The sequence below is a fragment of the Canis lupus genome, chromosome 6 (assembly GCF_003254725.2).
Source record: "Canis lupus dingo isolate Sandy chromosome 6, ASM325472v2, whole genome shotgun sequence".
In the NCBI taxonomy this organism is placed as follows: Eukaryota; Metazoa; Chordata; class Mammalia; order Carnivora; family Canidae; genus Canis; species Canis lupus.
The window spans coordinates 12,508,771-12,524,144 of record NC_064248.1 but is presented as its reverse complement, the minus strand read 5'-3'; the positions used below and the strand labels follow the sequence as shown (position 1 = coordinate 12,524,144).

Below are 15,374 nucleotides of genomic sequence, written 5' to 3'. Positions count from 1 at the left end.
CTCCGTGTTTGCCTCCGTGTGTTACCACAGGCTTGTGTGCACTGTCGATACACAACGACAATGGTTACTTGGCATACCCAGGCAGTGCCACTATTGGAGAGGTGCAGGTCTTCGACACCATGAATTTGGTGAGTCTCCTTTTGTACTGGGGTCATCTGCTCTCTGCAGCAAGCACCATGGAGCCTTTGGAAAATTGGGTTTCACTACCACCTTCTTAATGAGCAGAGCAGGTCTGGGTGACCTCTGACTTCAGATTTCTGCCCAACCTCCCATGGTGCTGAGCTCCTGACATTGTGGATGTTTGGAGGAATGGAGAGAGCTCTAAAGACTTAATGGATAAAGTGCTTTGCTTTCTATAAGGTTTTGAGCAGCATTTCCTTGGGTCCCTTCCCCAGTAAATCTGGTACCTGTGGTGCCAATCTGGTACCAATTTGATCAATTCAAATTGATCAGGATGGTGTTTTAGTTACAGCAACTTGGCACTTCAGCCTGATGACCAGTGGCAGCATGGGGTGTGGTCTTACTTCGTGGCAGTCATGTCACATTGGTTTTGCCTTTCAGAGAGCTGCAAACATGATCCCAGCTCACGACAGTCCTTTGGCAGCACTGGCGTTTGATGCCAGTGGAACCAAGCTTGCCACTGCCTCCGAGAAGGTGAGTCTGTTACGGCCTGATAGGAAACTAGTTTGGGGGTTCGGCACTGTCTCACTCTGCTCACACAGTGAAGGTACCAAATGAGTTTCTGTGCTTACCGGCTCCCAGAGAGGCACAGATAACCCGCTTGGAGTGCCTTCTGTACCACCGGAGCTGGCCCATGTGCCAGTTGGAACTACAGAATCGTGCAGAGGAGGCAGACGTGCATAAGCAGCACCCCCAGCATGCTTCTCGGTGACATGCTAGTGTGAGCTGTGCCACGGAGCTTGTGTAATAGTGAAGAGCAGATGTAATTCTGGCCAGGGTGAGCCTAAACACATTGCAGTGTATTTCCTTTTCTTCTTTTTTTAGTTATTTAAGAAAATTATGATTATACAATATGTATAATTTACCATACTCTTTTTCTGCATAATACTGGATTTTTCTAAGTTAAGAAGTACTTCTAATGGCTGTACAATATTCCGTTGTGGTTTACTTGAACATTACCCTTTGGAGACATTTATATTGTTCCTAATATTTAGAGTGGAATAATATAATATTTGGAATATTGATAATAGTGCATTTGTTTTACACATAAATCTTTGAGCATCTTTATTTGCTTAAGAGATTCCAAAGAATGGGCACCTGAATGGCTCAATTGGTTAAGGGTCTGATTCTTGATTTCAGCTCAGGTCATGATCTCAGGGTCCTGGGATTGAGCCCCACATTGGGCTCCGCCTGAGCATGGAGCCTGCTTAAGATTCCCTCTCTACCTCTGTCCACACACTGCTCACCCCCCAAGAGAGATTGTAATGAACAGACTTTCGGGGTTAAAAGGATGTGGTCTTTTTAAAGTTCTTTCCACATAGGACAAAGTGACTTTGGCCTTCCTTCCCAGCCTCCATGACACCAAAGGGTCCTTGTGCTCTTCCTTGCAAGGCTGCTATTTCTTGTTCCATTGCCCTTTCTGTCATCCGATAATACCATGCTTTGGCCTTGGTCTTGTTCCGGCCTGTTCCTCAACTCTGAATACCAGTACCTGCTTTTTAGCTGCCTAGTTGTGCTTTGATGCTTTCTCACTAAAAACCTAAATTATTAGCCTCCCTTCTGTTGCCTGTCCACCTTGGCTTAGCCAACCAGCTGGGCCAGTGAGAAAAGTCCACTCACTTGAACTTTCCTGAGGGGTCTCTGTGCTTGACTCTCATATACAGTTTCTGTAATGACCGTGCTGCCGTCTGTGGGTCACTTAGTCATTGGGTGTACAGATCCTTTATATTCATGACCCCATTCCATCCCCTCAGCAAGGTAAACACTTTCTCATTTCCTGTCGAGGGCTCAGAGACCATTGATTTGCTCGAGGTCACCAAGTTGGGCGATGACAAAGGCTTTGACTCCAAGCCTGGCTTTGCTTTTATTTTTATTTTATATTTTTTTTAATTTTTATTTATTTATGATAGTCACAGAGAGAGAGAGAGAGAGAGGCAGAGACACAGGCAGAGGGAGAAGCAGGCTCCATGCACCGGGAGCCCGATGTGGGATTCGATCCCAGGTCTCCAAGATCGCGCCCTGGGCCAAAGGCAGGCGCTAAACCGCTACACCACTCAGGGATCCCTGGCTTTGCTTTTAAACACCACTGGCCAATTACACTGTCACCTTGTGCATTTCTACTGAAGTGGCCATTGTGTTAGTCCTCAGTTAATAGTTTCATCTCCCCAGTTTTTGTGAGGTCCTGGAAGCTCCCTAAAGTACCGTGGACTCTAAAGGCAATTAAGAATACAATGATTTTTTTTATTCCTGGGTTATGAAGAGCAATCTTTTGATTTGCTTTTAACCAGATCGTCTTAGTTCACAGAGTTAGCCCCCTAGAGACCTCCCCCATTCTGCTGGGTGCCAGGGCCATGTCTAAGTGTATGCTGAATCCTCTTTCAGGGAGCACAGTCAGGCTAGGACCAGCAGCCCTTCAGTAGTTAGTATTATGCACTAGGTATGTTGTTTAAAAAAACAAAAACAAAAAACCTCTAAATCAGAAAGCTAAGACTACAAGGAATAAAACCTTTGCTATGGTTATTTTTGCATCCGAATGTATTGTTTTATCCTTCTAATTATCAAGAATTCTAAACTCATTTGTTATCCTTTTATCCAGAGGGAATCACTGTCTTTAAAAAACATTTTATCTAATGGATTTGTTTATTTTAGAGAGAGGAAAAGAGTGTGTGTGCATGGAAGGGAGGGGTGGGAGAGGGAGAGAGAATCTTAAGCTGATTCCCCACTGAGCACAGAGCCTGAGGCATGGCTTCCTCCCATGATCCTGAGGTCATGACCTGAGCCAAAACCAAACCTGAGTTGGATGTTTAACCCACCAAGCCACCCAGGCACCCCTTTTAAATAAAATATTTTTAAAAGGGGTACAGTTCCTGGTGGTCTAAAATTAGGTTGTTTATAGTTTATTTTTGCTATTTATAAACAGGTGAGATATTATTAACAGTTTTTATACTAAACAGTTTGAACCTTCTGAAAGTATATGGTGTCAGGTTACACGCTGAGTAGTTCTTCATGTCCTGAGAATCTTGAAATACTGCCTGTTTGCAGGTTTTCCATTTTGCTATAAGGAGTCTTTCTTGTGCTACTTTATTACCATAGCTTGCTAGTGTTCTTTTAACATTTAGATGTTGAAGGTACCGGTTGTGTTCAGTTTCCTGGCTGTTTTCTCTTACTTCTCCCAGATGTTCAAGTACTGTCTCTCCATCCACAAACCCCCTGTTACTTTGTGGGAGGCAAGAAGTGAGGGAGTGGCAGGGACGCTGGCATCTTGAGAGTGGCTCATTCTTATACTCCTTTGGTCCTACAATCTCCCTTGACCAGTGACTCAGCCTGAAATGACAAGAAAGGATGGATGTCGGGGGTCCCAGGTGTCTCAGACCATTGAGTTAGGTGATGCTTCCCGATGTGCAGTACGTGCTTCCAGAGTCAATGTGTGAGAGTTGAAACTTCACACGACTTAGAAGTAGAGCCATTGCACATTCGATGTCAAGGCTGTTGGTGTTTGAGATAAGCAGGGAGTTACAGCGGCAGTATCTAAAGAGAAGAGTAAATGTTCAGTAGGCAGTAGAAGCTGGGAATGTTCTGCGGTGCTGCTGGTGTGCAGAGGGTGTGTGGGGGCCCGTGTGCAGAAGCTGCCAGTGCAAGGTCCCCCTTCTCTGTTTCCTTCAGGGTCTATTGTGAAGAAGACAGGCTGAGTTTCCTCCATTAAAATCCTTTTCTCTTTCCTTTTACACCTCTCACAGGGGACCGTGATTAGAGTATTCTCCATTCCAGAGGGACAAAAACTCTTTGAGTTCCGGAGAGGAGTTAAGAGGTAAGTAAGATATGTGAATCTCTGGAATTGATCTGGAGGTGACATTTGGATTTCAGTTCTGTTTTCTCCGGGTCAACAAGTGGAAACTTAAAGCAGCCTTGGGAACCCCATTTAAATGTGTAAGTGCTTTCAACCCAGCTGGATGGTCAGGGGAGGTTTTATTGTCCTCCTGAGAAGTAAAGGAACGTTTTTATAAAGCAAACTGGGTTTCATTTGTTGTGATCCCACCTGAACCGAGGGTGATGGTCAGGCAGCCCAGGGAATGAGAAAGAAGTAGCCTGACTGGCCCTCTGGGGCCTCATAGCTTACTCCACCTGATCTGAGGTGGTAGGCCAATATTTTCCTGAATATTTTCCTGAATGGTCAGCATGCTTCTATCCTGCTTGTCTACTCTGGAAACTAACCAGCTTCCCCTCTGTCCTGTCACCCCACTTATTTCCCTGTCTGCATACCTTACTGAGTCTGTACTTAGCACTCCCTTTCTTGACACCCGCTTGAGAGGAAGGAACGTCCATCCTGCTTGGTTAGGCCTGGATCATCTGCCACAGGACTGGCTCGGGGGGGGGTCTGTTCCCCATTCCAGAGGGACAACTAAGAGTACCCACCTCAAGGCAGGAACAGGGCCAGGAAGTATTCCAGAACCTGCAGCTATCAGCCACCCCCTTCTCTGTGAACTTTGCACTGTGTGTCACCACTTCCTGTCAGCCGTGGGGTCCTTCCCAGAGATGGCCCACACGTGCTATAGGGTCCTATCTCCAAATGCCCGGGTCCCTCCCCATTACTGCCTCCTGTGTTTCTTTCCTCTTTTTCCTTGGTTTTCCATTACGCCACACCATTCTAGATTTTTTCTTCTGTATCTCACTTCTGCCCTGGGGCCTTTCTTCATCCTGTTCTGTACAGTCTCATAGGCCCATAAACTGTGTTGCCTATGTGCTGGTGACTCCTCACCTGTATGTGTAGCCCAGGCTGCTTTCTGGAGATGTTCCTGTATTTCTCCTGCCTGCTGGATGCTGGGCCCTCCAGCGACCAGCCAGAATGTGCCCCATCTGCCCATCATCTTGTAAACGCTGCATTGTCATCGACCTGGAACCTGAGTCAAAGGGGCTTCACACTGGCTCCTTTCTCACGTCCAGCTAGGTGTTGATGCCCCGGGTCAGTCCTACCCACTCCCATCTCCCCGGCATCCCTGCCCACCCAGTTCAGATCGCCACCACCCGACCTCTTATGCACCTTGGTATCTGCTTTTGGCCCTTTCAGTCCCTTCTTCAGACCATGGCCCCGGTTGCTCTTGCATCAGCACAATCAGAGCACACCCCCATGTGGAACCTTCAGGGCCTGCCTCCTGCTGGTAGGGCTAACTCCAGATCCCTCAGCCCTGGTCAATAAGCTGGCCTCCCACACCCTTGTCCTTCAGCTGTGTTCCCAGCTCCAGCCACACTGAACAGTGGTTCCACTGTCTACGTGGGGTCTCCTATGCTGGTGTCACCCCTGTGACCTAGCCAACTTCTGAACCCTTGCAGTCTAGGTTGAGTGTTCTTAGGGAGGCTTTCCTGATCCTCTCGCAGAAATACCCTTCCCTCCATGCTTCTCTAGCGCATCCACTTTTACTTTTTGGCATCACTTTGTTTGCAGCAAATTTACTATCTGTATTCACACCTCACAGAGCCATTAAAGTGAGAACCGTTCCTGATTTATACCCAGAGCTTTGTACAACACTGGACACCTCACAAGCAATTAGTAAACATGTACTAGATTGAAAAGGCCCCTTCTTTTGACAGGGCAAAACATGCCTTGTATTTGTAGGGCTATAAGGAAATGCAGATTTATTTGAGGATTGGGATTTTTACAGTGGTTTTTCAGATAAACTGTAAGGTTTTAGCATGTTGAAAGTTTTATTCTTTTTTTTTTTTTTTTTTTTTTTTGAAAGTTTTATTCTTAAATATCATCAAGGTTGCCATTTTGCTTTCTTGCACATTAAGTAACTGCTATAAATTAAATTATTGGATTTTCTTTTACTAACCTTAGTTCTGTAAATCCAGCCTAATTCAGAAAAAAAAAAAATGGTTTCATGAAGCCCTGATTCCCTTTATTATTTGGAATTTCAGATAAAATTGGCTAAGAAAATATTAAAGAATTGCTCTTGACTTTTTTTTTTTAAGATTTTATTTATTTATTCATGAGACACACAGAGAGAGCAAGAGGCAGAGACACAGGCAGAGGGAGGAGCAGGCTCCATGCAGGGAGCCCGATGTGGGACTTGATCCTGGGACTCCAGGATCATGCCCTGGGCCGAAGGCAGGTGCTAAACCACTGAGCCACCCAGGGATCCCTGGTTTACCTTTAAAACATTTTCCCTTCTTCAGAAAAATTTTTGAAAAGCAAGCTGGAGAGGTTCCTGGGTGGCTCAGTTGAGCATCTGCCTTCAGCTCGGGTCATGATGCCAGAGTTCTGGGATCTGGGATCGCCCCACGTCAGGGTCCCTGCTCAGCAGGGGTCTGCTTCTCCCTCTGCCCCTCCCCCTGCTCATGCTATGTGTCTCTCTCTCAAATAAACAAAATCTTTTAAAAAGGGACCGGGGGAGGGAAAGCTGGAGAGAAAAAAGAAAGATACCAGTAGACCCAGGCATGCCTATTCTGGGAACTTTACTTGTCTGGCTTTTTAAAGTCGCTGGAGAAAGGTGACAAATTGCCCACACCAAGGCTTGTGGACAACTGTGTAACTCTGCTCCCTCTTCCACTTGCCCTCAGGTGTGTGAGCATCTGCTCCTTGGCCTTCAGCATGGACAGCATGTTCCTCTCTGCATCTAGCAACACTGAGACTGTGCACATCTTCAAACTTGAGACTGTGAAAGAAAAGTGAGTTGCAACGAGACATTTGTTTTAAAAAAAAAAAAAATATAAAGCTCCCTCTCCACTGACTGGATGAGGATATCAACAGAGACACTGTCTTACCTTTAGTCATTTTTGCCAATAAAGACCCTGAAGCCAGCTCTAGAATAAGTGTTACCACATCCGGGCACAGCAGGGAAATGACCTTCCCTGAAAGATGAAGCAGGGAGGGTGAAAGTGGATGGCCTGGGGTCTCTGCACACGTCCACCTCTTAGCGCCACCTTGACCCACAGAAACACTTAGAGGTAAACACCCCTAGGAGTGGGTGCTGGCTCCAGCATGCCCACAGTGATCTCCATTTTTAAAGCAATTGATTGAAATTATGTGTTACTGTGAGGGGTGTGCCTGGAGAAGTGCTGGTCCTTTTCTTAAATGTTAAAAAGATACCCATTAGAATGAGTATTGTTTGTTTATATGCTGTCCTATTTAGGGGAACATTTAAGATGACTTACAATATATGCCGGATGAACAGCAGCAAAAAAAATGGGGTCTGGGAAAATAATTTGAGATTTTGCTAATAAGGTTTTTGAAGACTTCCTGTTAAAAATATCTGGGCAGGAGGAGGGTAGATCATGAATTTGGCCTGTACATCTTTACATTTGCTGTGAAGTTGGGGAACCTCATCCTCTGCCACAGTCTGATGTGGCCGCTCATGAGGAGCACAGCTCTTCTGGGCTCTGAAATCTGACAGGTCTCCTCTGATCCATCCCGGAAGACATGCCTATAGTGTCCCCACGCTTTGAGACTTTGTCATTCTCTGCATCCCTTCGTCCTGAGATACAGGGAATTCTCCTCAAGTTTCAGAGCTAACACTTGCTCCTGTGAGTGGGGCCTGGTCCTTCTGGTGAAGAGTCCCTGTATATGTATCTGATGATGGTTCCTCCTTCCAGACCTCAGGAGGAGCCCACCACCTGGACTGGGTACTTCGGGAAGGTACTCATGGCTTCCACCAGCTACTTGCCCTCCCAAGTAACAGAAATGTTCAACCAGGGCAGAGCCTTTGCCACAGTTCGCCTGCCTTTCTGTGGCCACAAGAACATCTGCTCACTGGCCACGTGAGTAGGGATGGGCATTGCCTCTTGTGTTTACCGGGTGCGTCCAGTCAGAAGTCTGGTCACAGGTCACCAGAGATGGTGGCGCGGCAGCCTGGCTAGGTTTCTCCTCATCCAGGAACAACCCACAAACTTAGGCCTTTGACTTGATCAAAGTGGAAGAAGGGGGAACCCCCCCCTCCCCGAGTGCCTCTTCACCATTACTAGAATGATTCATCTGCAGTGTTCTGATCCAAAAAGTCTTCCTCTTTTTTGGGGAATGTTTGTAATGGTAATGAAAAAACCTCTCAAGTCCAAACTATAGGAGGTTGCCAATATTTAACCCTTGGGGGGCCTACAAAACCAGCAGGTTGACGTAGTTGAAGGCTATCCGTGTCACTCTGGAGTACAGCCTCAGAATGCACGTGGCACCTTGAGAGCCTCATTTGATTATTCAAAGTACATCCATATAGGAAAATACTGTTGAAAATTCACTAATCTCACATCTTTGTGATTACATGAATCTTATAAATACTATTTTACATCCTTTTTATGCCGCTAACTCAGATGGAAAAGCTTATGAAAATATCTACCCTTAGTAATTAGAGAAGCCATGAGAAATGGTTTTGTTCCCACCTATTCTCCTGTGGGCTTCAGTGTCTGTTCACAGTAAATACCCCTCAAGGCTTGAGCCCTTGATGCTACAGCCTCAAGCAACACAGTGGGTGCGATCTTTCCCCTTCCCAGTAGATAGGATGTCGAGTGCACAAAACTAACTCAGTGCTTTTTTGGGGCGGGAGTGAGAGGATTCTTTCCTGGCCATGCCAAAGGCAAGGCTGCTGGTGTAATAACATTGTCTGAAAGTTGTGGTCCTAGAATTTGGTTCTTTTTATTCTCACTAGAATTCAGAAGATTCCCCGACTACTGGTGGGAGCTTCCGACGGGTACTTGTACATGTATAACCTGGACCCCCAGGAAGGAGGCGAGTGTACCCTGATGAAACAGCACAAGTAAGCGGGCCTCACACCAGCCATTTCCATGAAAGCCAGTGTGCAAAGGGATGCATTCCAGTGGAGCTGGCCTGTTGATAAGTTTTACTTCCCCAGACTGTACTCTCCCACACTTCTCTCCCGCCTTCTCACTTCAGTAACTGAGAAGAGATTGGACAGGTGTCTGGTGTGGCACTTGTCCTTCCCCAGTACAAGTGGACTACGGTGGGAACTTAGCATTTTGCAAGAAAAGGGAGGGTGCTCTGGGTGGCATCCCCTGGGTGGTACACATCCCAGGAGCGCCTACAGGCTCACTGTGAGATGGACGTGCTCTCTGGGAAAAGAAGGCATTAATGTTTGTTGATTGGGAAGTAGTGCAGTTTGATTTTGTTTTTGCTTTTTAAAAATTATCCAGAAAGGCAAGTGGGTGGCTCAGTGGTTGAGTGTCTGCCTTTGGCTCAGGTTATGATCCTGGGGTCCTGGGATCGTGTCCCACATCAGGCTCCCTGTGGGGAGCCTGCCCCTCTACTCCGTTTCTGCCTCTCTGTGTCTGTCATGAATGAATAAGTAAATAAAATCTTACCCAAAAAATTATCCAGAATTATCCGGAAATTCTCTAAAAATGATACTATAATTAATTCTAATGGGGATGAAAGTGAGTGTTTTTTTTTTTTTTTTTTTTTTTTTTTTTTTTTTTTTTTATGATAGAGAGAGAGAGAGAGGCAGAGACACAGGCAGAGGGAGAAGCAGGCTCCATGCACTGGGAGCCCGATGTGGGACTCGATCCCGGGTCTCCAAGATCGCGCCCTGGGCCAAAGGCAGGCGCCAAACCGCTGCGCCACCCAGGGATCCCGAAAGTGAGTTTTTTTAATAGTGAATTCTGTTTATGATCCTCAGTCTTAAAAATGCAAGATTATCTCAGTTAATATAACTTTCTTCGTCAGACTTCCCATGTAAAAATCTTTGTGAAAAATCCAAGTGAACATACCCACGGAGAATTAGCTTATAGTGAGCACAGCACAGGGCGCACACATGTGTGTCCATTTGGAGCACCTTCTTGCATTTGCTGGGGCACCTCTGGCCCTGCAGGTGCATGAGGCAGGTTGTCAAGATCCCCATCCAGCCTCACTGTTTCTGTGTTTCTCTGCTTCTACCAGGTTGGATGGAAGCATGGAGACAACCAATGAAATCTTAGACTCAGCCTCTCACGACTGCCCCTTAGTGACTCAGACCTACAACACAGCTGTCGCCACAGGTACTCATGTGCCTTCATCTCCGACCAGACTTGGTAAGGGCTGTAACGCAAACCCCTGCTGCGGTCTGTGCTTGGCGCTCTTACCCTGAGCAGAGCTGCCCACCTGTCACTTTCCCCACACACAGGGGACAGGTAGGGCTCAGAGGCAAGCTCTTGTCACCTGGGGGTTTCAAAGCTGAATTCATTTTCATTTTTGAAGGAATAATAGTGATGATAGCTTGGGTGACTTCAGGTGCACGTGAATTGTCCCTGGCTTGCTGCCTCTTGGCTAAAATACTCCCCTAAATTCTGACACTGCCAAGCAGGTGTCCTTGGCCCTGTGTAATCATTCAGCAGGTACAACTGAGACACCCCCGCATCACTCAGGGCCTGGGAGGATGGCAGGCCTGCGTTCAGGGCCCATCCTGCTGCAGGAGCTGGGTGGTCAACATACCAACAGATGAGGCCATGTAGCTGTAGCTGTCCCCCACCCCAACCCCTCTCCCAATCAGCTTGACCTCAGATTGGCAATCCTATAGATTTGCTCACACAGGAGATTGTACATGCTCGCTGTGACTCTGAGATGAAGTGGCCCTTTCCATCAGGTGTCGCGCATCCAGCATCAGCAGTTCGAGAACTATTCCCATCCTCCCTGTTCGCTGAGGAAAATTTGCGGCCTGTCCGTCGGAAAGCTCCTACTTACTCTGCAGCCGTCTTTTTGACATTTATGAATTTTGGAAAATAAGTGACTTCATCTTGAGCTGCCCAAGGCCGCAAAAAGCTTATAGTCAGAGATTATAGTTCAGTCTTAGTGTGTGCTGCAGCTTGTAGCTGTCTGGGTCTGGCCACCAGGCCCAGCCTCCCTGCCTCACTTGCCTCACCCGCCTCACCCGCCTCACCCCTCCACACCCTGCCCCTGAGCGTGGCTGCGCTGTCTCTTTGCAGCCTACGGAGACGAGCTGGGGGCCGTGGGCGGCACATGTCTGGAAGAGGAGGCCAGCGCTCTGCGGCTGGAGGAGGACAGCGAGCATCCTCCTATGATTCTTCGGACGGACTGAACTTGACCTGTGAACTCTGACCCCCGGAGCAGAGAACACTGACTTGATGGAGGACTTTGTGTTATGCTGCTATGAACTTTGACCTGAGTTGGGGAGAGGATGGCAGAGACTTAAAAAGAAAAAAAAAAAAAGATCGTAGCTGTAGTCTTATTCCATACTGTTGAGAAATACATCGTTTTCACTTCAGTGGCTTTTAATCCTGCTTAGGAATCTTAGCTTTTTGTTTGTTTTCTGTTTTTGCCAAAATTAACTGTTTGGTGAAGCCCTTGAAACCTTGCTTTGCATGCGTTAATGTGCCAAGCCAGCATAGGAGAGCTAGAAGCCACTTTATAACAACTGCAGTTGTTTGGTTTTTAAAATCTGTATATAAGGAGGAGCGTACACAAGGAGAAGGTGGCATCGTGCAGAGCGGTTCTGGGTGTTAAGGCGGGTTCTGCTCAGGCGGGTCCAAGAGCCCTCTCTGGGTTTGCCAGGCTCAGGGGGCAACAGCCATGGGGAGGGGTCCTCTCTCTCCAGAGCCCCTCCTGGGCCCTTCCCCCCATTTTATTTTGTTAATTAAATTCTTTCCAAATTGGATTATTCTGGGATCTCTTGCTTGCCGGACTTTTATTTTGTTTCTGGCTTTATTTTTCATGTGGGTATTGGAGGAGAGATTCTTTCTGGCATTAAAAAATCTTCCTTTCTGACAGCACATGAACTCAAAAGAACACCTCAGAGGGCCAGAGCGAAGGAGAGTGGTCTTGTTTTGTGTAATTAAATTATCTGGTCTTTAATTTTCCTGTTGAATAACTGTGTGGGGGTTCTGTTTGTGTGTTTTTAAGGAATTTTGTAGCTACTCCCTATACCCATGGAGCATAGAATTACAGTGTGGGGGGCACCCGAACTGTCCTCGGACCTTGAGCCCCGCCGTCTGTCAAGGGCTCCTCTCACCCGTGTCAGGAGTACTAAAGAGAGGGAAATGCGACAGACCTGGGGAGAGGGGAGGCTGTGAGCACCGGTTTTACAGGGTGATATGTGCCTTTTCTATTTTAATCTTACAGAATTGTTCAACAAAGTGACGTGAGATTGTGGTCACAAGTCCTAGTGTTAGCCCACCTCCCCTTTTCATTTTTACAGGAGTCGCACAACCACAGATACCTCAGAATCTGCATTCCAGACCAAGACATCTAGTAGTCAAAGTTTCGAGGCAATTCAAGTGGTGTAAAAGGTCGTCATAGATTCTTGACAGAATGGTGACGGGTAAGGACAGAAGTTAAAACAAGGCAAAAATGTTGTATCTGCCCTCCCTTTGCCCCGTGTCAGCCTTCTGGACAGAGGAGGTGCAGAGGCATGTACTCCATGTTGAGGGGGCTGCTGCAGCAGTTGGTGGAGCTGACTGCACACTTTCCATGCCCAACCTCAGGGTCTGTCTGTACCCTTACAGCTGCATATCCAGTGGTTGGTTTGAAGGTGAGAGCCTAGGTGCAGAGAGCACCCAGATAAGTTTGGACAGCAGCGGAAATCTCTAGAAACGCTGGTTAGGGCAGCAGCCTGAGATGCTGTACGCTACTGGTCAGAGGTGAAGGCAGAGTATACTGTACCTTCCTTTAAAGGCTGGCACACCACCTGCATCCCTGACGAAGTGTGACCCTCAGGCCCAGATGTGATACAGTGTGCATCTGCTGAGCACCGAGCAAGGACACGCTTAACCTAAGGACTCTTGAGGGGCCGCACAGGACACAGCCTGCCTGTGTCAGACCTGGGAGGCCCTATCTCTGTATCTTCTGGAACAAGGCACTGGACTCTGTGTCGACGGCTGCGGTGAGTGTTCACGGGAAAACCAGTGTCAGGTGCGTAAGGCTGATGTGGGGCCCTCACCTAGGGTCTCCTCATTACCAAAGAGAGAATGGCCTTTCCGATTTTGTGTTAAATATTGCTGATCTTGGTGTCTGAGTGTTGGCTTCTGCACTCATGGCGATGTGGGCAGTCAGCTCTGCTCTGTGGTTTCTCCTGACCAGAGGTGTGTGACTTCATCTGTCCTTGAGACTGGGGGTCCTGGGAGCTGTGGGACTCCCCTGTCAGCCACCATCTCTTCAGTGGTAGGACAGGCGGTTAGAAAAGGTGGCCTGAGTGGCTTGTGACCACTGCCCCTGTCCTGTAGCAGGGAGCCCCAGCAGGGCTGGCTAGTCCTGAGGTGCATGCAGGGGACGCAGGAGAGGAGAGAACTGGAGGAAGCTGCTGAGATGCTCATTAGCAGAACACTTGGTGCCATGCTGGAAGCTCAGACAGAAAGGGACCCCAGTCAAACTGACATGGCACTAATTTGCTCAGTTCCAAACTGTACACCAATGTTAACTTTGTATTATGTCATAACGTTCCAAGCTCCCGAAAGAATCATGGGATAGGAAACGAAACCCAGAAACTTACTTCATAGACCCATGTGGATTTGGGACCAAGCCTGTGTGTTTTCTAAAGCAGCGGAAACCACAGTTGGATTGAAGCTGGAGTTGAAAACACCTGCATGCAGCCCCCAATTCTAGCACCTTCCTTTTGGCATGGCCTGGGTGGGCCCCCCAGGGGCCGGGGTCTCCTGTGCTGGATCGCAGGACAATCCCTGCCTGGCGGGGCTGCTGTCAAGTGCTGCGGGCACCCAGGGCTCAGCGCCCCATAAACCCTGAAACAGAAACTGGTCTTATGGGATGAAACTAATGGTGGTTTTCAGTTCTCGTTTCTGAATACTAAGCTGGTCAGAAAGAAATCTTCAAGAACAACGTAAGTATAAGTCACAGTGTAGGTCACGTGGCTCCCTTTCATCCCTGCCTTTCCACTTCTGTGTTCTAGGGCCTCTGAGCAGCCACCTATGGTTCTCACAGGAGGGAGTTCCCAGGCTTTGCCTCCTCACTGATCCATTTGGGGAGCAGACGAGAAAATAGTTGGTCATGTACAGAGAAGACTAGGCGTGCTCAGGTCACAGAGTGAAACGGGACAGTCGGTGGTGGGAACACTGTTCCTGGCTCTTTGCAGCTATTGTTTGTAGCCTTTGTAATGGCAGCAGCATGGAGCTGTGCATGGGCCGTGCTGGTTTGGTTTGTGTGTCCCCTTCCCTAAATGTCTGTAGGTTCTGTCTTCTGCATGCAGGGAATGACAGGAGCTCTCATTTAAAATGTCTTTGTGACTCTGTAGCTAGCACAGCTGAAATTCCAAATACATTATTTTACAAGTGTACTTAATTCTTAAGATGGACAGGTCGAAAACTTGGTTTGGGTTCTGTGGTATCAGAGATGTAGAAAGATCGGGCATTCAGGCCATTGGTATTCTGTTTGGGAAGAGTGCTTTATATAGAATTCTCTTTTGTGAATAACTGATTTCTTACTGAAAATATAATGATTGCTTATTGCCAAGCAGATCTCACTGATGTATATTTTAGTTCCCACCCAGGTCCTAACCCTTGCCCTATATTGTACCTTTTCATTCTGTGGATTTTGTGAAGCACAAAAATGGATTTTGAGGCATGGCCAGCCCCTCTATCCTTCCCTGGTATCTGGCCAGGAAAGTCTTTAATTTGGAAAAATTAAATCTTTTTAAAGCTCAGAATTTAAAGAGACTGTTTTGATTCCTCCTCTCTATATTGTTTCACTCTTTACTGAGTTGTAATTTAATTATATTTCTTCTTACATTTTCTTTTCAGGTGAACCTGTTGTATGTGCTGCCAGTGTATATGGGGTCAGGGGTGAGGTGGGAGTGTGCGTGTGTGTGCATGCGTGTGGATACATGTGCGCCCATGCCGCAGGTAGATATGCTTACTGGTTATATCCCAGGCCAAATCGGCCTAGAAAGTCCACTGCTATTAGCATATTACAACTGTATTTAGAAATTAAAACTTGTTCACAGGCTGTGTACCTCTCTTTTGCACCATATTTAAATGCACTGTAATTCTTCCTAGAATATTATGGCCAAATATCAGAATCCTGAAGTCTGACTGAATTCTTATGAAGGTTTTCATCCAGAATTGATTTTTGTCCTTTGTGAACTAGATTACACGCTTCTTTCTGCTAGTGTTCTTAGCCTCTTCTGAAAGATTTTCTTTCCTAAGGACTGCATCTCGAGGGATGGGCAGGGCTAAGCAGATGAGTGCTCCCCACATGGAGGCTGTTGTGAGGCTCTGCTGGGGCAGCTCCACTCAGTACCCACTTGAGTTCCCACCCA

The 15,374-nt window shown here is 47.2% G+C and overlaps 1 protein-coding gene across 8 annotated transcripts in view; it reads left to right on the top strand.

Annotated features, from left to right (window-relative positions):
- The window catches only part of WIPI2 (WD repeat domain, phosphoinositide interacting 2), a 39,197-nt gene extending 27,421 nt beyond the window's left edge, over positions 1 to 11,776 (top strand). For 3 of the 8 annotated variants that reach the window (XM_025426298.3, XM_035717582.2, XM_049111175.1), the window contains exons 5-12: positions 31 to 128; positions 562 to 654; positions 3,918 to 3,988; positions 6,736 to 6,843; positions 7,768 to 7,932; positions 8,811 to 8,918; positions 10,055 to 10,185; positions 10,737 to 11,394. In XM_025426298.3, coding sequence (XP_025282083.1) covers positions 31 to 128; positions 562 to 654; positions 3,918 to 3,988; positions 6,736 to 6,843; positions 7,768 to 7,932; positions 8,811 to 8,918; positions 10,055 to 10,185; positions 10,737 to 10,876 — 914 coding nt within the window. In that variant the 3' untranslated portion in view covers positions 10,877 to 11,394. Of the gene's footprint in view, positions 1 to 30; positions 129 to 561; positions 655 to 3,917; positions 3,989 to 6,735; positions 6,844 to 7,767; positions 7,933 to 8,810; positions 8,919 to 10,054; positions 10,186 to 10,736 lie in introns of all 8 variants that reach the window. The other 5 variants (XM_025426301.3, XM_025426300.3, XM_025426304.3 and 2 more) reach the window with 3 other exon arrangements.
- The last annotated feature ends 3,598 nt before the right edge of the window (positions 11,777 to 15,374 follow it).